Source organism: Ammospiza nelsoni, chromosome 1, assembly GCF_027579445.1.
Source record: "Ammospiza nelsoni isolate bAmmNel1 chromosome 1, bAmmNel1.pri, whole genome shotgun sequence".
NCBI lineage: Eukaryota > Metazoa > Chordata > Aves > Passeriformes > Passerellidae > Ammospiza > Ammospiza nelsoni.
In genome coordinates, this window is record NC_080633.1 from 52,591,940 (window position 1) to 52,618,255 (window position 26,316).

At 42.9% G+C, this 26,316-nt stretch overlaps 1 protein-coding gene across 1 annotated transcript in view; it reads left to right on the top strand.

Moving 5' to 3' along the window:
* Positions 1-229: 229 nt before the first annotated feature.
* LANCL2 (LanC like glutathione S-transferase 2) overlaps positions 230-26,316 on the top strand; it is a 33,680-nt gene continuing 7,593 nt past the window's right edge. The window contains exons 1-7 of the mRNA XM_059475805.1: positions 230-972; positions 11,378-11,495; positions 16,321-16,528; positions 18,730-18,877; positions 19,476-19,622; positions 23,138-23,320; positions 25,553-25,729. Coding sequence (XP_059331788.1) covers positions 772-972; positions 11,378-11,495; positions 16,321-16,528; positions 18,730-18,877; positions 19,476-19,622; positions 23,138-23,320; positions 25,553-25,729 — 1,182 coding nt within the window. The 5' untranslated portion in view covers positions 230-771. The remainder of the gene's footprint in view (positions 973-11,377; positions 11,496-16,320; positions 16,529-18,729; positions 18,878-19,475; positions 19,623-23,137; positions 23,321-25,552; positions 25,730-26,316) is intronic.

A 26,316-nucleotide genomic window follows, 5' to 3' on the forward strand; every position in this document is an offset into this window, starting at 1 on the left:
CGGTGGCCGAGGAGCGCGTCCCTCCCTCCCGCCGGGGCTGGCCGGGGACCGGCGCGCCGGGCGCGGGGGCTGCCGGCGGATGAGCGCGCCCCGGCGGCGGCTGCGGATGAGCCGAGCGAAGGAGCTGGTGGCGTACTGCCTGCTCCTGGGGCTGTCCGTGCCCCTCCTGCTGCTGCTGCCGCTCCTCTGAGATGCGCCGGGCGGCGGCTCGCCTCCGCCGCGGGGGGACGGGCGGGAGGAGCCGGCGGCAGCCCCGCTCCGCCGCCCGGCGTGCGGCCGGCGGCAGCAGCAGCCCGAGGCACTGACGCCCCGGCGGGGGAGGATGAGGCGCTGGAACGAGCTTTGCAGCCGTGCCACCCAGCCTGCGCCGGCGGGCGGGCTGCCGCTTCCCGCGGGGGGGCCCGGCCGCGCTCTGCCCCTGTACAGGCTGTGATGGCCCCGCGCTCGCCGCGCCCCCGCCTCGGGTGACAGGCACGCCGAGCACAGCCGCGGCCTCGCAGCTTTCCCTTTCGCCTGCCAAAGTTGGGCTTCGGTGGCTCGGAGTCGGGGCGGCGGCGCCTCCGCCCTGGAGCGGCCCCGATGGGCCCGCGGCCGCAGACCCTGTCACCGCAGCCGCCCTCCTGAGGCAGCCCCGCGGCACGGCCGCTGTAGCCGGGGGCAGCTGTAGCCGGGGGCGGCCGCGGCGCTCGCGTTGCTGCAAAGCCGCTCTGCGGGGCGGAGTGTGTCCCCGCCGGCTCGCCGTGCGGGGAGGCGGGCCGGGGGCCGGCTGAGATGGGAGAGAGCATGTCCAAGAGGCTGAAGCTGCAGCTGGGCGGTGAAGCGGAGATGGAGGAGCGGGCTTTCGCCAACCCCTACCCCGACTACCCGCCCCAGGGAGCCGTGGCAGCCCCCAGCGCGGCGGACGCTCACCGGGACAGGGCGCTGCAGCCGCCGGCGGAGGAGGACTCCCTCCCCTTCGGCGCCGATGGGAAGGTGAGTCCCGGGCGGAGGGCAGGCGCTGCGTCCCGGAGCCTGGGCCCGGCCTCCCCGGTGGGTTGCTCGCTGCCAGCGGCCCCGCGGCGCGGGCTGCCGTGGGTTCCTCCCCGGGGCGGCCCCGGCGGGACGCGGGTCTGGCGGCGGGGGCGCTGGGGCTGCCGCGGCCTGCGCGCCGGCAGAACTCGGGGCGGCCGCCGCGGCCTCGGGGGCGCCCGAGGGGAGGGAGCGGCGGGGTGAACTGAGGGAATCAGCGGGAGCTCGGCCCGGCTCAGCACGGCAGCAGCGGCTCTGAATTCGGGCTGTTTGTTTTACTCCGGTACGGGAATGAACGCGGTGCCCCAGCTGAACGCTGTATAGTAGAACAGCTGTAGCTGCTCATACCACGGTGGTTTGGTGTCTCAGAAGAAGTTGTCAGCAGAAGTTGCCCGAGTTTCACCAGAGAAAATACATAAGGGAATGGAAAAGATGAACGCCCATCTGAAAAAGGAGTGTTTATTCTCGGGTGACAGCAACGCTCACTCATTAGGTGAAGCTAGACTCTTCTCACGTGTTTATTTACTGACATGTGTGCTTTTATAGGTTCAGGTGCTCCATGATAAGCACCTGGCAAGTTGGTTCATGCTCACAGAAGGTCTGCCTGGTAGGACTGGTCACACAAGGTTTGCAGTAGTCCTGCTCTGGTTGTCTCCTTGATGCCGTGTGCTGGTTTTTGGTATATTGTGAGTGTCTTAGGTTTTAAGTAGAGAAGCTGCTCTGGCCTGGCCTGTTAACATGCAGGCTGGATTAATCTGCAGAAGGAATGCCAGAATATGGACTTTCTGTCATTTAGCCCCTCTGCAGCCTCATCCTTCAGTACTGTACAGCTTTGTCATCTTTTGCATGGAAAACACTGCGTGGTGACACTGCTGCTAGCACAAATGCATTGATGGTGGGAAGTTAACTTCGTAACTTTCTTTATTGTATGCTGAGATGAATAAAGGAAAGCTCTTGATACCAGCTCTGTATTTTGCTGCTTGTGGCAATATGAAATTACCTTGACTTACTGAGAGTGGGACAAGGATGGTGATGCCCAACAATGGGAGGGACATTCGCTCTGACCATTTTAATTACCTGCAGGACACCATCAGCTCACCATCAGTCCAAGGCAATGAAAGGTTTCACCAAGTTGTTTATAACTGAGGTTTATGAAGTTGTATGTGGCTAAGCAGAGTGTACAAAAGAGAATGCTTTGGGGTTTCAATGTCTTAACTGCTGCAGATAATTGCAGCTGTCAAAAGCAAAGCGTTTGAGAAGGTTTAAAAAGCAAGAGTAGGTGTAAAAGTGAAATGTACTTTGTTTTGTATACAGCTCCCTGGCAGTATGCTGAGTGTAGGTAACCATATTTTTTTCCTTGTGTAAGAGAACTGTTATTTCTTTGGCTTTTTGTGTCTGGCTTAGTCTATAGAAACCATCCAAGTATGATGAGTTGAATTATAAAGGCCGAGAGGAGATGGCAGAGCCACTATAGCTATATATTGTTGTTAAATCAGTAAAAAACATACCGAGTCCCTTGTAGGCCAGTCATCTTGTGTACCTGCTTTAAACCCCACACTTCATGTCCATATTTTAAAAGAGAAAACACTCCTTCATTTACTGCTGATCTAGATGGACTAAAGTTTTCTCAAGTGAGTTAACCAGAAGAATGGTGAGATATCAAAAGAAGATGAACATCCTTGAAGATGAACACTACATCCTTAGAAGATGAACCTCTGTACATTTTAGAGTATACTAGATCTATTGCAGAATAGTTCAACTCTAATTTACTTCAGATTTGATTCTTGAATGAATCCAAATGGAGAGATGTTGTTCTGTGGCAGAGCTGAAATGAGATAGTCAAGAATTTCTAGCTCTGTGTTCACATTAGCAATGCCTGTTAGGCTCTCCTATGCATAAGAATGGTGTTTTTACAGTGCATGTATGTGTTTTTTCCCGAGCATCAATGGTGGATGACATTCCTTTTTGGAAAGTGGCAGTCAGCTGCTATTGGTGCAGGTGTGTTCAGAAAATATCTTAGAGCACCTGAGTAGTCTTGTATTTGATAAAAGGTGGTGTGTGTGGGCTCTGTTCGGGAGGGTGAAGTGCCTCTGGGAAAAAAATAATTCTGTACTGCCTTAAAACCATGTAACTACAGCAATTCTGTGCATTTCATAGGAGAAGGCAGAAGCAAGTGTGCATTTTCTTTTGGTTTTGCATCTGCAAAATCTCAGGAGTCATTTTATGTGTTTCTGGGCTAGAATATAGCTGTGAGAATATTTATGTGCATTTATATTCTTTGAAGTATTTGCATGCTGTCACTCCTAGTACTGCCTTTTTGTGACATTTCATGATGGGCGCTTTTGTTGTTTTTGTGATTTTCAGTTTACGTTTTAGTGTTTTATTTTTGCATTTAATGACTCCCATTCCAGCGGAGAAATGTCTTTGCTTGCCTAAAGCCCCAGTGAAGACAAAGGGACTTTACACAGGGTAGGAAGTCTGTTCTGTAAACTTTTGTACACAAGCCCACCTAAAAATGAGGGCATCTTTCAGAAGGCCTCAGTGCAGTGCATAATGCCTTCCTCTCCCATCTGCTGCTGAGTGGAGTGAGGAGCGCTGAGTGACTCACGTAATGACAGCCTGAGGTGTGCAGGGCTCTGCTGTTGTCATGGAAGGCAATGCATTATTAATCCATTCGATTTCTTAGTCTGTCATGATTGCCATCTAAAATTCACCGGCTTGATAAAAGGACAAGAAGCTCTTCAAGGCATTGTCTGGAAGGTGAGACAATCGGGACAAAAATCTCCATATGGAAGTGTGTGTGGGCAAAGTATTGTTCAGAAATCTTGAAGGTATGGGAGTAGGAGAGTAGAATTTGAGGTTGCTGCTTTGCTTTCTTATAAGTAATCACAGTAAACAATGCAGCTATCTATGTGGGCTCTGCTCATGTAGTTGAAAATCACTGTTTTCATAACTAGATCTCTTCATCATTAAAGTACCATGAACTTAAATTGCTTCTGTAACTTGTCTGAGAAAGCCAAGGTAATAATTCATCAGACAGCATTAATTCTAGATTAATAATAAACAAATTTAAATGTAAACCTTTGTTTAATAAGTGATGTTTAATATTTCAATCAAATATACATCCTGTAGCCTTTTTCTTTTTTGTTTGGGCCCCACAGAGATACCTTAACCTAAAAATGTACCTATAGATATTATCTCAAAGTGGTCAGTCCAAAAGTTTTCAAAATGGAAATGTAGATGGTTGGGGGAGGCAGAGAAATTAATAGTCTCATAACAAAGAACACTCCCTAGTTCGTAGCTCCCTAGTGTGGTAGAGAGTTACACAGCTCTAAAGGATTTCCTGGGAAGGAAAAGGGTGAGGAGAGCTTGCTCCTGAGGGGTGCTGATGGCTTGTTCAAGGATCTCTTGCCTCCTCAGAGCCACCACAGCCCTGTGGCTGCACTTGCAGTATGGTCAGGTGTGATTGGGGATTCTCCTTCACACTGACTGCAGGCAAGTGACCTGGGAAGAAAAGGCAGCCTGATGTTATCTGCTCAACCAGGGGAAGGTGGAAGCCTAGACAATGGTCTGCCTTTTGTGGTTGTGCAAAAAAAAAGAAGCATCCTTGTCATCAAGAAATTAACATGATCCCAGCCCTTACATTAAGATTGTCTGAATTTGTTGTGGAATAACAAGACAGAAGCAAAATTAGATTCAAACTTCATGGATTGGTCACTAGAGTGCCCAAACTTTTAACTTCTTTTTTAGGCAAATTCTTTCTTTGTATGTTTTTTCCTGACTTGCTATAGTGTTCTAAGAATATTAGAAAAAAGTCGTATGTTCTGAGAAATGTATACAATACCTTATTAGGCTTTGCAGGGGACTTCTTACAGGGAACCTGTTCAAAGACAATGGTGCTCATTGGCAAGTACTTATTAATGGTGATATAGGATATTTACTTAGATTTATCATTTGGATGATTTAGTAGTATTTAGTTTCCTAAGTTTCCTAATGGTTTCTCAATCTCCTGTTACTTCTCATAATGCCCTTATATGGCTTTTAAGTCTTCCTTCTCCTGTAAAATATACTTTTAAATACATATATATATATATATATATATATATATGGACTTTTATCATAGCCTCACTTGTCTTCTCCCTTTGTTTTTTTTTGGTTTTTTTTTGGGGGGGGGGGGGGTTTTGGGGTTTTTTTTTTTCATTTTTATAAACTTTGCAGTTGCCTCACTGTGCATTTTGGTTACCTCACTGGGAGCAGCAATTTCTCTGTGTTCTGGGACTGACTCAGCAACAACTTATACTAATGAGTATTATACAACTTATTGCACTGGAGGCAAAATTCAACCTCCAAAGCCACTAAATAATTCTTCCCACTTTTTTCCAGAGATGTGGGATGAGGTAGCTGCATTTCTTGAGCTTATTACTTTTTTGACCATTTCCTGGCTGTCCAACTCAGGCATGTGCTATTTTCATAGGGGACTCTCAAACAAACAAGGTTTGCAGTGTTCTCTGTAATTCTTCAGAAGGAAAGTTTGTTTTGCTTTTTGAGAGTCTTGGCCAAGACTGAGCCTGGAAATCACTCTGTTGTACTTCATTGTCCCTCACTAACTCCTGGCAGTCGTACACAGCCTGGAAGGAAGAGCTGCTGTTTCTTTCCAACAGCACAGGCAGCACTGAACACTGCTTACGGCTTTTCTGATGCTTTTGTAGTGAAAGCCTCTCCTGCTGTTCATAGGTGACCACAGAGTTAAGCCTGTTAGGTTTCAGTCAACCAGTTCTGAATGAAAATGCTTCATGAAATCAAACCCCCAAGTTCTGATTAAATTGTCTCACATCCATCCACTCTTCATCAGTTTCTAGTTTTATCTTGCAAACCTGCATGTTAATGAGTTGTTACTCCAGCCAGTTGTGTGGGCAAGTGCAATAACACGTATTTGCTTCCTGGTGAAAATAAATTTTATTTGGGTCTAACTGCAATTATCTGCTGTCAAGCTCAATATGTGGAATATATCTGCTCTCTGCATTGAGATAACTTAGAATTGGTAGAGGTTTTAGCCTTTTTTGAAACTTGAGGACCACCTAAAATGTCACAGCTGGGCTAGACACTTTTGTGTAGTGAGTGACTTTAAATTATACTCAGACTTTTATTTTCTCAGCTTTCAAGAAGTTGCATGTTGCTGTTAGGCTACGTGGAGGACCAGCAATTTTCAGTATTTCTCTTTTGCTTTATCAGTGTCCATTTCCCAAAACATAGGATATCCGTTAATCGTGTGTATTTTGGTTACCAATAATGTGGAGCTCTTTGATGATTCTTTGTGATGATCTAGATCTTTAAGCTTTGGATTTTTGCTGTCTTATAACCAATGAGAGATATAACTTCTTTCACACACAAATTCATTAGAGACAGTCTTATTTCTCACCTGCCTTAAGTAGTTCTTTCTATAACTTGAATGCTTGCCTTTTAATGATACTTTTCACACCTTTATATCCCCTGAGACAGGGCAATGACTGTGTTTAAAGCCTATTCCTAAGCTGGCATTTGTAGCAGTGTAGGAATTTGCCTACAGCTATTGATTTCTCTATCTCTTCCTCCTCTCCCCCTTCTTTTTTTGCCTTTTGTTTTGTTTTTTTTCCCTATTGTCACATGTATGGCACTAAGTGATAGATCACTGAAAATCAGTGCAATGTGTTCTACAGACAGTACTGTTTCAACGCATTTATTAAGCATGTGGTTTTGCAGAACTGGCATTTGTTTGTGGAGGACCTGTCTGAGAAGTAGCAGAGAACTGTGAGTGTTTCAGAGGCTGGGTGATGAGCTTCAGCAGTGTCTGGTATTTTCAGAGAAGAAGGCGCTGCTCTTGGAGCTGTAAGAGTCTTTTGACTTAGGTAAAAATAAAGTAGAACTTGTTCTTCTGTACAAAAAGACTGGTCACCTCCCAGCAGACCTTGCTAGATTCTGCATATGGGATCCTACTGCCATCCCTTCTTGTCTGCTTTTGCAGGAACTTGTGGAGGTGAGTGTGAGAGCTCATCCTGCTTCAGTAGACTCATGCTCCAATGCATGGGTGTGAAACCTGGCTCCCTTACAGTCAGTGGCAAAGTTCCCAAAGATTTCTGTACAGCCAGGATTCCTCATTTCAGCAGAACTGTGAGTTTTCCCCTACTACATTCTTCCTCGCCAGTGACTGTCATGTTCTTTCTGCCATCTTCTATGCAAGTTTGGTTTTTGAATGAGTTCTTGCTGCAGCACCAACTTGAGCTCTGTTTTCTTCTCTTTGAAATACACTTTGGCAAAGACAACACAGCACCATGTTATGTGTTCTGTTCTACACATCACCAGCAACAAAATTAGGTGAATTAAAAGTATATATTCTTCTTGTTTGGGAGGTATCACTGTGTGTATAGGTAATCTCCTTTCTACTTCAGCAGAATCAGTTACTTACTTTTGCAGTCTGGTTTTCCATGTAACATCTATCCCCCAAAACAGGATGAATTAAAATAGGGTTAAGAGCAAGATGGTTGTTTTGGGAGCTGGTGGTAGCAAGAAAGATTGGTACATTGGCAGCTTGTGAGGAAGCTGTGCTCTCAGGTCTCCATTGCCCTGCTGTGGCTCTGCACAAGTTCTTAGCATAGATGTCATGAGCAAGCAAATGCCAGATGTTTTTGAACAACACATGGGTATCTAAATGTCTTTGTCAATTGCAAATGAGATTACTCATCCCATGTCTGTCAAACCAGACTGTTACTTTAATGACAAAAGGAGTGCCACGAGGCCTCAGGGTTGCACTCAGACTTATATCAGCACTGTGACATTTGGTCCAAATGTGCATGTGAGACTTTAAAGTTACAGACTTCTCTTACCTACAGGAAATCATGATGTACAATACATATATGCCAGCTGCGTATTGCCTCCTCTGCCCCTGGTTCTGGTTTGTTTTAATGCCATGCCATAAAGCTGGATATGGCTGCAATGGTCAGGAAGAACTGGTATGTTACTGTGATGTCGACTGCAAGTGAAATGTTTGGGGATTTAGGAGATTTTTATTTACATCATTATAGAAATTTTATAATATGGATATAAATATTTTATATCTATAAATATAAAAATATTTTATAATAACAGAATCACAGAATATTCTGTGGTGGAATGGACCTAGAACAACCATTGAGTCTGACTCTTAAGTGAATGGCCCATATGAGGATCTAGCCCATGACCTTGGTGTTAGCACTGTGCTCTAATGTAGGTGTGTAGTTCTAGTCCTGAATTTACAAAAGTAAATGAGTTAAATTCTCTTTAGAAACCCTACAAATGAAAGAAAGCAGATAGGGGAAACATGTATTGATAACAAGGACAGCATAATTTAGACATCTTGTGATTAGTGCCAAAGATGGGTGATGTTACAGAAGTACTTACGTTGTTTAAATTTTTGTTGGCTTTGGAAGGCTTTATATTGGGATATAGCTTTGCCTGTGTTTTGCGGAGAAAAGAAGAAACCTCACAACTTTATAAAAGTTGTAAAGCCCGGTATGTTTATTTTACGACACGCGCGGGACGCAAGTCCCCCAACAAGGCATGCGTACCTCTGAAGACCTCAGGTCGTCTTTTATCCCCCTCCCAAATGCATATGCATACAGTTTCACAATAAGTTCATACATATTCATTCCGCGTGACATTTAGCACTAGTTCTTCTTTATCAGAGGAATTCCTAGGTCTGGGGCAGATGACCTTGCGGTAATTTCTGTTTTTCTTTCTCTGTCTCCTTGCTGTCTCTGGAATGCGGCCTTTCCTTCAGCTTTGGCCCTACAGACGTCTCACCTCTTCCAGGCACTTCACCTAATTCAGAATGGATCCCCACTCCATCTCACCTGCTCCCTCACTGCAATGGAAGAAGTGATATGGTTCAAATAAATAACAAAACTATTAATTTCCAAACTAACATATTTTGGTTTTTCTGCATCACTTTTGTGCTGATAATGAGCCATGTTAGCTACCATAACCAGTATGGCACAAGGCTCTATTTGGTATAATGAGGAATGAGCCCTTGTTTTTGTGTTTTGACAATATAAAACTTGGGCAGTGTTTGGGATGATAATGGTTGTTCTCTCTGCAGCAGCAGAGTAGTAATGCAGCAGTTGAATTCCTGGAGAAAGCCTTTTCTGATTAAAGGTACCCTTCAGCTCCTGCTATCACCCAGTCTGTTGTGAACCAGAAGTAAATGTGCCACTGGATATCAGAGATCAGGCTTCCTGGCTTTTGTTTGTCCCTAAAGGAATAACAAGTCACCACCAGCAAAGGCTGAATGCCAGCTGGAAACATCCTCTTGAGATGAATGTGCTTCTGATTAAAATCAATCTGTGCTCCACACAAGTGTGCGTGTTATGCTCAGTTGTAATGCTGCCCCAAGATTCCTTGAAGGAAGCTTTTAAATCTTCTAAAGCCACCTTTCAATATTCATTTCTTTGTGCAATTAATTTATTCTAGTACATGTAAGCATATGTTACAAGCTTATAGGGAAATCTTATAAAATGATCAGTGACAGTACTTGCTTGGGAAAGCTTCAGAGCAACCAGAAAAAAAGAGAGAAGGATAGCTGGGGAAAACTTAGTTGCCACTTATAACCTATTCATACTGACATAAGCTTGGGAGTACCTTTGTTTGGACTTACAGATAATTATAAAAATATTAATAAAAATATCCTTTAATCTGTGCTTTTTCAAGCACTGAACCAAGACTAGTAAATTACAATTCAGATTCTAGAGAGAGAGATTACCAACCTGAGCTAAATTATTTGTATGGGACTGAGGTTTCAATGCAGAACCCAGGCATCCTGATGTCCTAGTATTCCCCTCCTACCTCTAAGTAATTTAATCTGGTGTTTGATATAAAATATCCTGATTTGGTAACAGCAGGTGTATTGTCAGAACAAAAAGATAACCAGCATGCTTGTGATGTGCAGTAGGTAAATAAATGGGGAGTCTGAAGCCTTAGTTCACTCTTGTCAGACAAGCTGAGCTCTGTGCCTGGATGCATCCACGTGAATATCCTCATGCTGTTTCACCATATGCCTTAGCATCGGCATAGCTGTCTTTTGAAAGAGAGAAGCTCTGCCCTTGAGGAAGGTTTTCCTTTGTGTTGAGACCTCACTGAACCAGTCAAAAAGGGAGGGTGGTGTGGTGCTGGTGATGTGGATGCATAGTACAGTTCCCTAACAGAAAGGTGCTTAACACCACTGAAGAGTAACAGGCTTCAGATGCCTACTGTGTTTGGCTGCTCAAGATATTAGAGAAGGTTAAGGTGTCTCTAGCTTGTTTCTAGAATTATATGTGTTCAGTGTGAGGTATTTCCTTTTCCCTTCCTATCCTACCATGGATATCCTTAAATGGATTTGAACTATTCACCCTGGAGATTTCTGGTGTGTCAGAAGCCTTGTGCAATTCTTAAATACTTCTGATTTCTGAATCTGTTGCATGGATGTTTGAAATCACTGATTTTTATTTGAAGTTTCTCTCTGAACAAGAGTATGAAATGTGGCACATCTTGAGTAATCAGTTGCATGGTAGCCTCCAGGACCTGTAATTTATCCAAACCCCACACTTTTGGGATGTGCTGTAGTCAAGAACTTACTGTACTACTGTGCTAATTTCCATGTTCCATAGGCTTTAGGGAGTAATCACTAACATATCTTCCCTAAAAGTGTGCATAATAGAGAGAAATGTTGGAAAAGGTAAAGTACTCTCTGATAACATAGATCATGTATTTCATCTATATAAGCATTTTTGGTCAAAAGTAAAAGCAAGCAGCGTGTAAAATCAAAGACTTGTTTCTTTCCCTTTGTTGCTGAGCTGAAGATGCTGAGCTGCTTCTGCTCTGGCTTGATTGTCTTGAGTATTCTGTACAAAAAGACTGGTCACCTGGTACATTTCTTTTCCTTGGGCTATTTCCTGCTCTGTAGTGCTACAAAGGGTGTGCAGGGTCCTTGTGATGAGAGCAAGCACCTATAACATGGGGGGCTTGTGCTGTTTGTCCATAACATGGTCTTGGTACCAGGACCCTGATTAGAATTACATGCTGTCATAGTGTCCATAGCTGTTCTTTGTGTGACTTTAAAGAATGCTCAGGTAATTTTGTCTAATGTAGATACCTGTAACTTACTCTAAAATGTAGTCAGAATGAATTTACAAGAGACATACTTAAGATGAACCACCTTGATGCTGCTGATTGCTGTATGTGTTATTTATTTCCTAGTTATTTTTTTGCTAGATTGTTTTTGGTTTGGTTTGGTTTTGTTCCCAAACAAGAAAGTGGAGCAGGCACTTTGCATTGTTTAATTACTTTCTTTTCTGGCTTGTTCCCTGTCTCCTGCTTTCAGGTCAATGCTCGGTTCTCAAAACGGATCCAGGCAAAAATCAAGGACCTTCTGCAGCAAATGGAGGAAGGGCTGAAGACGGCAGATCCACATGACTGCTCTGCCTATACTGGCTGGACTGGTGAGAAAGCTAGAATTTCAATGAAATGTATTTGTTAAATGATGTAATTGGATTTATGCACAGGAGATTCTGATATTCTCATAGGAGTGGCAGAAATTCTCTGTTACAGGCATTTTTGTGAGTTGGTTTTACTTTTAACTCTGGAACCTTGGTCACCACTGCCTGTAACTTGCATTGACTTAGCAAAAAAAGATACAGAATGGTAATTGACTTTTGTATATGGAGATCAGTGTTTTGCAAGAGGAGTGGATTTTCTAAGGCTGCTCTTTTATCTTTCCTCTTGTTTCTTTAAAATTGCTTTTAAAAAATTGCTACTTTTCACCTTTTTCTGTTCACCAGTCTACTAGTTAGCAGTTTTCTAAAGGTAACAGCATTTTCTAATCTCTGGGAATAGATGGAGGGAATATGTTCTGTGGCCAGAAGCTTGTAGCCTTCAAATCTGGAATTTGGGTAGTTTGGCTATTCTTGTTCTGTCTGTACAAAAATGGTAAAATGGTTGTGTGAGGAGGGGGAGTGTAGAGGTATGGATGCAAGACTGTGAAGATAGTGAGGAAAATTAGGCATATGCAGGTGGTGGTTGTTGCTAGGGTCCATTTTTCATTTAGCATTGCATCACTGATGCTGTCCAGATGTAAATGAGCCCTTCTAATTGGTGTGATTTAACCTCACCTGGCAACTAAATATCACACAGCTGAGCACTCACACCCTGTCTCTCCTACATCCCCTCTGCCATAGTTCCATAGGGAGGGGATTTGAAAAAAAAAAAAAAAGATAAAACCCATGGGCTGAGATAAGAACAGTTTAATAATTGAAATAAAGTAAAATAATAATAGCAATGGAACCAACAATAATAATTACAATTGTAATGAAAAGGGGAGAAGGATAAAATACAAGAGAAATGGGTGATGCAGTGTGACCGTGTTCACAGGGGTCTTAGGCTGAGGGAAGAGATGAAGATCTGACTCCATGTTTCAGAAGGCTTGATTTATTAATTTACGATATATATTACATTAAAACTATAGTAAAAGAATAGAAGAAAGGATTTCATCAGAAGGGTAGCTAGGAATAGAATAAGAAGGAGTGATAACAAAGGCTTGTGGCTCAGACTCTCTGTCCAAGCCAGCTGGACTGTGATTGGCCATTAATTAGCAACAACCTCATGAGACCAATCACAGATCCACCTGTTGCATTCCACAGCAGCAGATAATCATTGTTTATATTTTGTTCCTGATGCCTCTCAGCTTCTCAGGAGGGAAAATCGTAACGAAAGGATTTTTCATAAAAGATGTCTGTGACAATGCAGAATGCCTTTGCTCACCACCTGCTCACCAAAGTCCAGCCCACGCCTGAGCCGAGATTGGTGGCTTCCAGCCAGCTCCCCCCAGTTTATGTACCCAGCATGATGTCCTGTGGTAGGGGGATATCCCTTTGGCCAGTTTGTGTCAGTTGTCCTGGCAATGCTCCCTCCCAGCATCTTGTGCACCTGCTCCCTGGCAGAGCATGAGAAAATGAAAAGTCCGTGACTTAGGGTAAGCATTGCTCAGCAACAGCTAAACCATCAGTGTGCTATCAGTGTTATTCTCACACTAAATCCAAACCACAGCACTGTAGCTACAGAGAAGAAAATTAACTGTGCCCCAGCTGAAACCAGGACACTGATCCTTTAGGCAGAGCCTGCAGTTTTCATGTCGGATGTGGCCACCGTTCTTCAAGTTGCCAGGACATGTCCATCTAAGCCTGTTAAGTGTGACTCTGCTGGATAGACTGGCATATTCTGTTCCTGCTCTTCCAGCTCAAACTTCAGGCATACTTAAACTTTTAGCACTACATGTTTGAAATATGGCCTGTGGAGATCTATTCTTTTATCTCTGTCATGGGGGGCGGGGGGGGGTAGCTTGGAAAAGCTCTCCAGCCTTCATCCATCCTTAGGCTTAAATCTGGCAATTAAAGGGTAAAATTTCTTTGCTTTTTTCTTGATGTTTTGGTACAGATGGTGCTGTGGGTGGATGGGTGGGGAAGTTTTAGACAACTCAGGCTTAAAAGATAGACGTGTTTCAGGGTCTGAAAGTGACTGGTTACTGAGTGCGTGCAGATCTCCAGTGGTGGGCTTTCTCGTGCTGACAGTACGGAATGGCTCCCGGGGAGCTGTGTTCTGGCACAGTGACTGACAACTGAAATTATGGCTGATAAACCAGAGCATACTGAAAATGAGTCATAAGGTAAAAGTAACAGCCATCATTAGCTGAAACAAGAATATAGATGAACAAGTGACGTTGTCTAATGAGTGTGGGATTTTTCCATCCTGTGGAAGGATTGCCATTTACATCTATTCCAAGCTGTGAACTTCTTTCAAGGCTCCTGTGGTTATGGTTCTGAATAAAAGTATTTAAATGATCTGGTTTTTAAAATACTTAATGCAGATACTTTTTCCCCAAACTTGCTCTTGCTGCATTTTGCTAGCGTGCAAATCAGAAGGTAAAAGTAGTGCTGTAAACAACTGCCCTGCTTTTTATGTACTAAGTCTAAACAAATGTTACTAGCAGTGCAGTCATGAGCATTGGCTTGCATTTTGTGAAACATCTTTAACATCTTGGAACATGTGCTGTTGGCATGTAGCAACCATGGGACACATGTAAGAGTCCATCTTACTTATACAAGTACTTTTTTACTTGTCCTCTTGTACTTTTTGGCCAGACCTCTTGGAGGAGCCATTTTAAGGGTGTTGTACTGAGAAACACTAGGAAGGATGAGATGAACTGGACTTTGTGGCTGTGTTTCTAATCATCCTTTGGTCAAGCCAAGATATTTACATATCTGTTGCAGCATAAAAAAGGGTTCCACAAATCCCTGTAAATAGCCCACAAGTTCCCATGATGCTGAACTGGGTTACCTAAACTCTGCAGCTTTCTTCTTAGATTCAGCTAGAAAGGCTGGCTCAGAGCCTGCCCAGGGAGCATGTGAGGATGTACCAGCACTCTTGTGGTGCTGTTGTTCTGGTACTACTGAGATAGCCTCTCTGGGAGCTCAGTGGGCCTTGTGTGTACTCGGCTTTGGATGAGGCTCAGGAGAGCGCTCTCCCCATTCAGAAATGGGTTTGAGTTACAGTGTGGTCTGGAGATAAGTGATTGGCCAATAGGCATCCACTTAGATGGATTTGTTTCACTTCCTTCAGCCTACGTTGTTGTTACTTTTAAGGTTTTAGTTTGTTTGAATGGAAAACTATGTAATGAGTTCAACAGAGTGAAGCTTAATAGTACCTCCTGGCATTCTTAGAGCCCTGATTTGATTTCTGGCTTTTATAAACCTGCTTGACTTGTACAAGCTTGTAATCTTGTTATGAAATACTTTTAGGGGGTGTGAAGAACTTAGGAGCTTGAATCCAAAAACTCATCAAAATATCCTTTTTCAATCAAAAGGGAAGTTACTTCTTGCATATAATAGATGAGAATTGTACAATTAGTATACTGAATCACACATGTGCTTGTTAACTCAAATTTATGAATCTCCAGTGATCTCTTTGTGTAGTGGGTTGATGCCAGCTGAATGCAGGGCACCCAAAAAGCCTCTCTCTCACTCCCCTCCACAGCTGGACAGGGAAGAGAAAAATACAACGAAGGCTGCATGGGTTGAGATAAGGACCAGGAGAGATCACTCACTGAATACCGTCATGGGCAAAACAGGCTAGAATTAAAGAAATTGAGTTTATCTCTAACAAAATCAGAGCAGGATTGTGAGAAGTAAAATAAGACCTTCAAAACACCTTCTTCCCTTCTTCCCAGCTCTACATCCTCCCCCAGCAGCACAGAGAGACAGGGAATGGTGGTTATGGTCAGTTCATCACCCATGGTTTTACCCCCTGCTTGGGAGGAAGAGTCATTCCCCTGCTCCACCATGGGGGTCCCTCCTACAGGAGACAGTTCTCCATGAGTCCATCTCACAAGCAACAGCTCTCTGCAAACCTGCAGCATGGGTCACTCCTCCATGGGGTGCAGTCCTTCAAGCACAAGCTGCTCCAGTGTGGGCTCCTCTCTCCTCAGGGGTTACAGTCTCCTTACAATAGGTCACAACCTCATCTTAGGCTGGCGTGCCTGCTTTGGTGTGCTCCATGAGTTTTCTCCAGGGGCTGCAGATGGATCTCTGCATCCCCATGGTCCTCCATGGGCTGCAGGGGTACAGCCGCGCCTTGATCTGCACCACAGCCTGCAGGGGAATCTCAGCTCCAGTGCCTGGAGCACCTCATCTCTTCTCCTTCTTCACTGACCTGGGGTCAGCAGAGTTCCTCTCACATGTTCTCACTCCAGTCTTCTCTGGCCACAATTACAACTGCTCAATAATGTTTTTTCCTCTTCTTCCTAAATCTGTTATTACAGAGATATTGCCACTATTTCTGATTTCCCAGTCTTGACCACATAAGCCTTTGGAGCCACCAGGAATTGGCTCTGCCAGACATGAAGGAGGCTTCCAGCAGTTTCTCACAGAAGCCTGTATCCCCCCACTACCTAGGCTGGGATATGCAAACCCAATACAGTTTGCCAAGTGTTGAGGCCTGAGTCATGAGTTTGCTTCTTTTTTTTGGAAATTGAGACTCTACCATTGGGCTTCAGTCAGATAACTTTTATTCTTCCCACCATCCCATTGAAATGTCATCCAAATAGTGGCCCAGTGCCTTCACACTGTGTAAGCTAGGACCTTTGACTGACATGATTTATTGCCAAAATACCTGTTCACATTTGAGTTACTGGTTCAGAGGCACCAAAGAGGGGAATAGGATACACTTAGAAAGAAAAGTAAGTGAACCTCTCTCTTTTTCATGTGTTCATTTCAGGTATTGCCCTGTTATATCTGCAACTATACCGTGTCACGAAAAACCAGAGCCACTTGCAGCGATCTCTCGATTATGTGAAGAGAATCCTTCGCAATCTGAATGGCAGAAGAGTCACTTTCCTCTGTGGTGATGCTGGGCCATTGGCAGTGGGTGCAGTGGTTTACCACAAGCTGAAAAACAGCAGTGAATCTCAAGATTGTGTTGCCAAGTAAGTGGTTGATGGTGGGAAATGCCATGCCCTTCATTTGTAGAGAGCATTGGTTCGGTAACTTTGCAAGTGAAATTTTAGAGGACAGGGTTAAAGAATGGACACTTTCTCTCCTGATAAGGTTTTGGTACAGCAATACAAAATAGGCTTTATCTTTATTAAAGCGGGCTTGCACTGGATTCATATTTAGTCGTTTATCTTGAGTCCTCTATCGCTGTTAGGACAGGATGTCCTGGGCATATCTGTAGTGCACACACGTTCTGATTTTGTCACATTGAAGTGACATTTAACAAAAGCCACGCTCTTGTCATCAGCAATATGTAGTGCTTGTGCAGTATGTGATGCTTTCTGTAAAGAGTGGGTCTTAGTTGTAGATTCATTACAAAACATGTGCACTGGGTCTGGATGCAGGCAGACAGAAACACGGTGTATGGGATTGATACATAACAAAAATTTAATATATCAAAGAGGAAGTATTTGCAGGAGCAGATTTGTAAAGGCAAAGAATTTAATTAGGTCAGAGCATATGAAGGGTGGCCTGAAAAAATTCCAGCCCTTTTTCAAAGTAATCTAAATGGAACAAATGTCTCAAGAAATCCCATTTAGTGTAGCTTCATTAGAGAGCTGACTGTGCCTTTGCTGGTACAGTTGATTGCTATCCCAGCAAAGGCTGGAAGCCCTGGAACCCTGGGGGGCTTGCATTCAGCACCACAGTCCATCTGATAGCTATCTCGCAGCACACCTCAGGCTGGCAGAATTTGCAACGAGGCTTATGTCCTCATCTCCATTCTAGTTTATGTTTGGAAATGTAATTGGTCTCTTTCTGTTCTAGAATCCTAGTGTGATTAACCTCTGCTGCTGTTCCTGAATGAATATTTCAGTTTTGAAATGAGTGTTAGGTTTGGGGTTTTTTGCTTTTACAACTGGCAGTCAGCTTGGGCATGTCATTTTGAATGCAGCTCAGAAAGCAGCATTGCTTACTGTAAGGCAAAAAGCATGAGTATAGCAAAATGAGATTAGCAGTAAATCTTAGGGTTGCCTCTCCTTGGAAAATAATTTCTATGAGGAGTAGTGAAAAGGAGTTTAGTTTGATTATTTGTTTATATCATAACTTTTTTGTTTACTAATATATACATGACACCAGCTGAGTAGCACATTATAGATGTAAAATGTTATCTGTGATTTCACTTTTTTTACCTTGTCCAGTTGTATGAGTTCAACAATAAAACTTAATAGTGGACAATTTAGAAGAAAATAATTTAATTCTAAACCCAAAGCATAGCTCTGAGAAAGGAGATATAAAACTGGGGTTTTTTAGTAGCTTTTTCCTAGTATTGAGCAGGGACAGCATAAACACATGATTGAGGTCAGTGGTTTTGCTATGGCATGATATTAATGCTAACATTTCTCCTGAGAAATAATAACTGGAGGAATCTGGGAATTGAATTTAGTCTTAATCCAGATTGTTGTTACCCCTCCCCCAATTTAAAATGGGATCATCACCATGGTTTCATCTAAATATCAATTTAATCAGAAAAGATAGGAAGAGATAGGGAGGGAGGGGCCATAAAACAGATCTCTGACCCACCTCGGTGCTAATACAGACTGGTAGAGTATTAGCAGAGAGTCATTCTGGAGAAAAAGAGGATTACCACCGCCAGCACTTCTTGTTTCTCGTTTTTTCACTGCTAAAGGCAAGCAAAACACTTGTGCACTATAGCAGCGTGCTTTTCAAAACTGAGGTGCTAAATGTTTGAGACAGTGTGTTTTCTGAGGAGAGGGAATGACAAATGGTGGTATTGGGGTTTATTGTGTGTTTGTTTTTTCCCCTCTTAAACATGTATAGTTGAGTGTTCCTCACTTTGGTGAAATTCCCAGAGGTTCCAGGAGATTTCTGTCTTTGCTGGAGTAGCTCTCTGGGCTTCTCCCTCTCCTACCCTGCATCTGTTTCTGCCTGCACAGAATCCTGACAGCTGTGCTGATACTGGCCTGGCTCTGGCTCACAGAGTTTCCCATCTCCAGGATGGCAGGTGTGCAGAACTCCTGCCTGTAAACCCAGCAGCCAGCTGGGCTGGGAGTGGTTGAAGGGGGTTGGTGGGGCTTCACCATTTGTTCTGCTTCTGGTTGGATTGATGGGCTTGTGCAATGCAGTGTGGTCTCTACAGAAGATCCTCTCTCCCCACCTTCATTGTGTGATGCAGGTTGTTGCAGCTCCAGAGGACAGTCATCAGCACAGATTCTGAACTTCCAGATGAGCTGCTCTACGGCAGAGCAGGTTACCTGTATGCCTTGCTGTACCTGAACACTGAAATCGGTCCAGACACTGTCCCACAGTCTGTTATCAAAGAGGTAGGACACTTCTCTCTCTCCAGCATCACAGTATCACTGAGGTTGAACTGGGATCACTCCCATACATATTTCAAGCAATTTAAGAGAGGGGTGCTGGAGAGAAGAGGGGCCTAGAGCTGGAAACCCAATTTCGTCTCATTCAGTCTCTTCCCCCTTTCCCTGCTGCCCAGCTGGGACAGGCCAGTGTGGGTGGGTCTGTGTCCAGCCAAGGAAATAAGTCAATATGTAACTAATTTTGACCATTTGAGACATTGTTACCAAAAAAACCCCGGAAGTGTGCAAGTATTTTAAGTTAAAAGAAAGGAAATTTAGCGTGGGGAGCATGCCATGACCATTTTGCGGATACCAGAACCAGAGAAGCCAGGGCTGGAAAAAAAGTAATTAGAAATATTGATAGATTACATTTTTACTCTTAAAATATAATTTAATTCATCATTAAGGAAAATACCTTTTCTCCCTCAGCACTCAAATCCAAATGAGTTGAATATTGTTGTCCTACCACTGTATTGTGGCTTATTGTTTGTTGTGGGTTTAGTCATGCAGAAGCAAAACCCTCTGAATTGAAGAAAGCAACATCAGGATATGTTCTTTTCCTTAGGTAATAGATGCTATTATTGAGTCGGGGAAGAACTTCTCCAAGGAGGAGCGGAAGACAGAGCGCTGTCCTCTGCTGTATCAGTGGCACAGGAAGCAGTATGTTGGAGCAGCCCATGGAGTGGCTGGCATCTACTACATGCTCATGCAGGTAAGAACATCTTCTCTTGGCTGGGGTGAAATAGCAGAGACTTTTTGATCAGAGGGATCATATCTTCAGCTTTCATGCATGTGCAGTGTTGTGCTGGATCAGGGTCTCACAACTTGGAGTTACACTGCAGCACAGAGCTGTGCTGAGGTGCTGCCTAAGGGTTTGATAGCAGAGGAAAACTGTGACTAGGGTAGGATCACATTAGAATGAATTAACTCTTGAGCTGTGGTTCAGAGCACCAGCTTTTCAGGATCTGATTTCTTGTCCTCAGCAAAGACAGTGAAGTGCTTTCTCTCATCTTCATACTTCTTCTGGTACCTGCAGTTAGAACAGCTAAAAATTCACTTACTCACTATCCATCACTCTTCAATTTTTTGCCATTTTAAAATTATTGCACTGCTGGTGCCTCCTGTCCTCCATGCCCTTCCTCTCTTCTGTAGTGATTTTTTCCCCCCCTACTGTCTTGATGGTATTGGAAGACTATCCTTAATCACATGTTTGTCTTCAGTATGCTTTTAATATTTAGATGTTTTTCTTCTTCCTTGGCTCCCCCATTTCTCACGCAAAAGTCTGATGTACTTTTGTGTATTTATGACCTCTGTTTTCCTCTTTTTGTTTTCCTTAGTGAGATTCCTCTCTTCTGTAAACCTCCTCTTTCTCATACTTAAATCAATTCCCCCTGCCCTGAGATTTCCAATAGAATTTATGATTATTTTTGTTCTACAGTCTGGGAAAAGAGCCTTAAGATTCATTATAGAAGATTGCCACAGAGCTACAAAACTTTATTGCACCTCTTTCTGGTTTTTGAAGGTGCTGCTGCCAGTCTGCACATCTCTGTAAATATGAATTTCCTTGCCAGCTCAAGCAGAATGAGTTTCCTTCAGGCAAATGGAAGGGCTGTACATCCTCACAGTCTGCAGCTGTGTACCAGTGTTCACTGCAGAAGTGATTGCGCTGGTATTTGGTGCTGCCACTGCTCAGCCATTCCTTGCTTAGAGGAAATGCTGTGTTTCAGATTACCTTACACCATTTCCACCAGCAGTTCTGGTTAAACCAGCTGACTTTGCTATAGAAGTAGCTACTGCTCTGCTACCTGGGGTGTGTCTTAACCTTACTATACCCATTTTCTGCAGTGACCATCCCACTGGGGCCCCAGGCTGTTCTGATTTACCCTGTTCCTATCTTTACCTACTGCTTTCTTCAGCAAGGTTGTCCACCCCCTTCTGCTTCTTTCAGCTTTCTGGCTTCTCTTTTTCTTTCCCTGCTTGTGCTAGATTTTCAGAGAAACATCTAGTCTTCTAAGGAAGGTTCCTTAAAGGCTCCATGCTTCATTTACTATTCAAGGCTGATAGCAGAAATCATTGCTCATTGCTTTTTGGTTTGAGGAGAAGCTATTCTACATGTTAAAATCCTAGTTATTTTTCCTTTACATGTAATTGCTGCTTTTAAGAATTACCAGAAAGCCATTGTTTATGCAGCATTAGATTACCATATTTTCACTGTATGTTAAATATTGTGAGTCATGCAAGGTTGAGTCATCCACTGCAGAAGAAGATGGCATATCAGTCCCATACTTTCCTCATCCCTCCCACGCCAAATGGGGTGAATTTTGCTGTATTTTCATCAAAGAATTCAAGACATGGTTTGTTGAGTGGTTATTTGATAACAAAAAAAAGGCATTGAACATTGCACCTGAGATGTGAAGGTTACTGAGGGTAATTCCTGTACAACACCTATATCATACAATCATAGAATATACTGAGTTGGAAAGGACAAATCAAGGTCATCAAGTCCAACTCCTGGCCCTGCACAGAACACCCCAAAAATCATACTATGTTCCCAGAGTGTTGTCCAAACACTTCTTAAACTGGGGAAAACAGATATTGCTGGAGTTATTTACAGGCTGCTAGAAGAATAAGAGCTTAGCCATGATAAGTAACTCATCCAGGAGGTAGAGGGAGGATTCTGAAGTGCTAGCTAGGAAGTCTCTACTCTAAGATCTTTCACTAACCCTGAAACAAAAGTGTCTGTTTGCATACCATTGCTCTTGGCCAGAAAGTCAGGACACACACCTGTAGGTTACTCTTTAGCTGTTTGAAGTGAGTGCTGGGAGCCTCAGCAGCTTGGGCAAGAAACTCCCTTGTACTCAAATCTTCTTGGAAACACAAGGTAAAGAGGTTTGTAAAGAGCCCTGCTCCTCTTGGATTTACCTCCTAAGGATTTCTGAGCTGGCCTGGGCTTGCCTTGCACAGCTCCCAACTGAAGGCATTTATTGCTGGTGCCCATCCTCTTTGCCTTCTTCTGCAGGATTGCCTTGTGAAATCAAGAGCCCCAACACAAACATTCCTATGAAGTCTCCCTCCCACACAGGGAGGATTCTGAGTGAGAGCTGATTAACTTTGGGGTGTTTTGGTCTTCTGGCTGAGGGGAAATAGAGGCTTCTCATTTCTTCAGATTACTCAAAATATAGCTATTGAAAGTTTGCATTCATTTGGCTGCCAGACTTTGAATTCTAGGAGTGTGCTCACCTGTTGAATACAAATGTGCTGGAGCTGGTGGGAAACAGTGGAATTTTATGACATTGAATCAGTAATAAAGACAAGTTATTTTAAAAAATAAGGTCAGTTATTAGGCTGTTATAGGCTCCAGTGCCTGTGGTTGTTCCCAAAGCTTGCAGAAATTCCAGAAATCATATAGATTGTGTCAAAATACAGAGCTCTGCTGTTACAATGGTGGAAAATGGGCTGTTAGTGGAGGGAATGCCAACCAAGAGCAAATGCAGACACCACAGTTACTTGGCTTCTATACCTTTAGTTACAAGGAAAATGCAGGATTATGGATGTGTTCTCTATTTGACAAGGATGTAAATTAAACAAAAAAATTAGTTAAGGAAATTCCTAAGAGCAACTGAAGGATGATTTTGTAGTACAAAGATGTTTAGGTATTTGGTGAGGTAGTTATTGCTTCTGAAATTGGAAATGCAGATTTATAGCCCATAGCTTCAGGGAGCTTTGTTTATGACGGAAAACTTGAGCCTTCAGAAATCTCTTGCCAGGTATGCTGCTATATACACTTTCCTTCATTTGTTGGGAAATTGTTATTTTTAAAACAAAATGTGTAACCCATTATATTGGAAGTCTGTATTATGAGCACCATGTGTACAAAACTGTCTTTCTTCTGTAAGTGTTGTCCCTATTTTAAGTTACAAAGAGAGGTCTGGGAGTCGTCATACGCTGTTCTCAGTTCTTCCATAATCTTTCTGTGTCACCTCCATTAAGACAGGTAACAACTTGGTGCCCCAATTTCTTTGTCTCTGCAATGACTGTAAAAATGCTCTTAGCAAGGGTGTAATAAGCAGGCATTAATTAAATCTGTAGGATGTGATTCACAGTATTTGGATCAAGGGCACTTATGTAGGATACTTGAAAACAGATTGTAGAATTAAGTGTTGATACACAATTTGTTACTACTTCTGTTGATGTATTTAGTGATGTTTGTTTTAATATTTTCCTCAGCCAATTGCAAATGTGGACCAGGAGACCCTGACAGAGCTGGTGAAGCCAAGCATTGACTACGTGCGTCATAAAAAATTCCGATCTGGGAACTACCCATCATCACTGAGCAATGAGACTGACAGGCTGGTTCACTGGTGCCATGGTGCCCCTGGAGTCATCCACATGCTCATGCAGGCTTATAAGGTAAATCATTCTGTGTGCATAGATTTCACAGAATATTCTGGGTTGGAGGGGACACAGTGATCATCGAGTCCAGCCCTTAAGTCTGTGGTCCGAGCAGGGATCAAAGCCACAGCCTTGGTGTAATTAGCACCAAGCTCTTAGATATTTGTATATATATACACATATGTATGTATATATACCTCTGTCTTCACAGAGAGACGTGTATGCAGGCCTGTTTGCAAGACTTTATATTGTGTATTTCTAGATCTAGGCTTTTGAACAAGAACCCCAAGCAAGACACCTAAAAATCTCAGAATACTTACATTGGTATGTTTTAAAGAGAAAAATAAGTAGCTAAAATTTCTTCTCAGGGCACTAGCAGTTACTAAACTTTCTTGGAAAAGAGATGTATATTTAAAGAGTTTGGCAGCAGAGTCCTGGGTGTGAGAACTTTGATGTAAATTCTTTGAATCTTCATCCCAAGAGTTTTAACAATTATGTTGGTTTTCAAAAATATAGGTTCATGTGCCTTGCCAAAGAATGCCTTCCATAAATTACTCCTTTATTAAGATATAACTCTGGAGAATTTAATGTCAGAGCTAAGATCCCAGGCCCCTTCCAGGGCATAAATAAAACTGCTGAGCTACCACAAACCTGCTGTTTGCCCTTCTCCATTCTTAGCTAGGTTTGCTACCTGACTTTTTGTGTGCTTCTGATTTGCGTGACATTTGAAAGTATGCCATTTAATTAAATTTATGCAAATTGATTCTTGCTTTTGACAGCCCTCCTTGACAGATTCCCTGGTTGGCATCTGGGTGGGCTGATGAAAAGCAGGCTTGGTTCATGGAATATTACTTATGCTGCTACCTGAAATGTGAACTTTAAATTTCTTACAGCATTGCTGCATGTAACAGCAGTTGCAGTTGCTTTTTCTTTGGACTGTGGCAAGAGTTTGACTTAACACTTCTCCACTCTCTCCTTCTTTGTCAATGTGATGCTTTCCCCAGCACAAAATGTTTTGCAAGAGGTGAGAGGGATAGGACTAATTTCTGATTAGCAGTCTCCTTTTTGGCCTCTCTGTGTTTAAAGTGATGAAACATATGTTTTTCTATTCTTCTTTTTGAAGCACTGAAAGAAAAAAGTTGGCATGTGTTTTGCTGGCTATGCTTTCATACAGGACTTGTGATAACAGACAGCAGTGTTTGTCCTGGAAATCAAGTGCTGTCACCAGGCCTTAATTCAAAATGTTATGGCTAAACAGCTGGCAAACCCTGTTCAGAGAGAGGCACTTCCTGTATCAAACTTGTGAATTTAAGAATCTTGCATGTTAGTTGCTTCTATTATCTTACTAAATAGTTTGGCAGGGGATACCATCTCCAAAGGACTAGGTCTACAGCAGTGCATCAGGTTTGTTTTGTTGGGGTTATTTTGGTTAGGATTTTTGTTGTTGTTGGTTTGGGGTTTTGTTTGTTTGTTGATCTGTAAAGTGACTTAGGCAAAGGTGAGCAGCAAAGTGGCTTTATAAAGGTGGAATTCAGCTAAATTCCTTGCTTTTGTTTGCTTCTTTCTGCATGAGCCCTCTATGTTTAAAATGTATATCAGTTGCAGTAAACTTTGCAAAAGTGTTCCTTTGCTCAAACTGACTACTGCTTCTGAGTATATACTCTACAAATATACTAGTACAAGTACTCATAAAGGAAATGTGGGGTTCCTGCTTGTATTTGTGGCAGAGAAAAGAGTCCTGTGCTATGCAAAGAGATATTCTTGTGCATTTTTGACGTGAAATTGAAGGCAGACAGTGAGCAAACAGGAAGAATTAGTCATGAAGACCAGACCAGCAATTTAGGACCAGATTTGATATCCATTATTCTGTTTTACGTTTCTTGGAGGCAGCTTCACATTTCTGTATTTTCAAATTCTGGTTTGGGAATAGAAAATGAAGAAAAAAGGACCACATAATATTCAAATAGATTGTAGGTTTTAGAACCAAAGGCCTCGAACTTGAGTTTTTTCTTTGGTCCTGATTTTGAAAGCAAAAACCCGAAAAGTTTTTTCTTTTCCCTGCAGGAAAAGGAGAAACAACCTACTAAGGAAAGAAAGAGAAGTCTATGAAGAATAGATTATTAAAATTAAAAATAAATTTTATATGGAAAAACCCTACACAAACAGCAGAACATCTGTCAGGAGCAGCTTCCTTTTGTTTTCATTAATACTTCAATTGATGTGTGTTTATTCTCTGTTTTTATTCCACAGACTTTTAAAGAGGATAAATACCTGAAAGATGCTATGGATTGCAGTGATGTCATCTGGCAGAGAGGTTTATTGAGAAAAGGGTATGGGATCTGCCATGGTACTGCTGGCAATGGCTACTCCTTCTTGTCTCTCTATAACCTAACTCAGGACAGAAAGTACCTCTACCGAGCTTGCAAGGTGAGCTCTGCAGCATGCCTCAAAATCACTGCTCCCTTTCACATCCCAGTGCTGTACAGACTGGGCTGGGGCTGGGCTGATGTGCCCTGGGGCTGGCTGGGGTAACAGGGCCCATCACTGCCCCACTTCGCTCACTTTGGCTGGACAGCTTCAACTGTGTCTGTCGGGCAGGCACTGTCTTAATAAGCAGAGTGAAACAGACAAATTATTTGTAAGAGGGGAGAGACTAAACGTATTCAGAAGAAAATAAGAGCCTGGAAATTAGCCTGCCTGAACGATAACAGACTGATGTTATGTGGTGCTAATTATTCCACTGAGAGTTTCACTGTCCTCCTCAGGTCCTCAAGCTGTTTGTATTTGTGTTTTGTAATTATTTGTTTTCAAACTAGTGCCTGTTTGGGGCTTTTAGAGCTCTGAATTGCAGTTATTGAATTGCTCACTTTGAGTTTTTTTATTAATACAAATTGCAGAGAAAGACACACTCAGAATTTTTCCATTGGAATTGTCCAATTTCTGCTCTCAGCTCCTGACTCTGCTAGCACTTACTGAAGGAGAAGGCTTTCTCTGCCTGTTTTCCAACCTTTTAA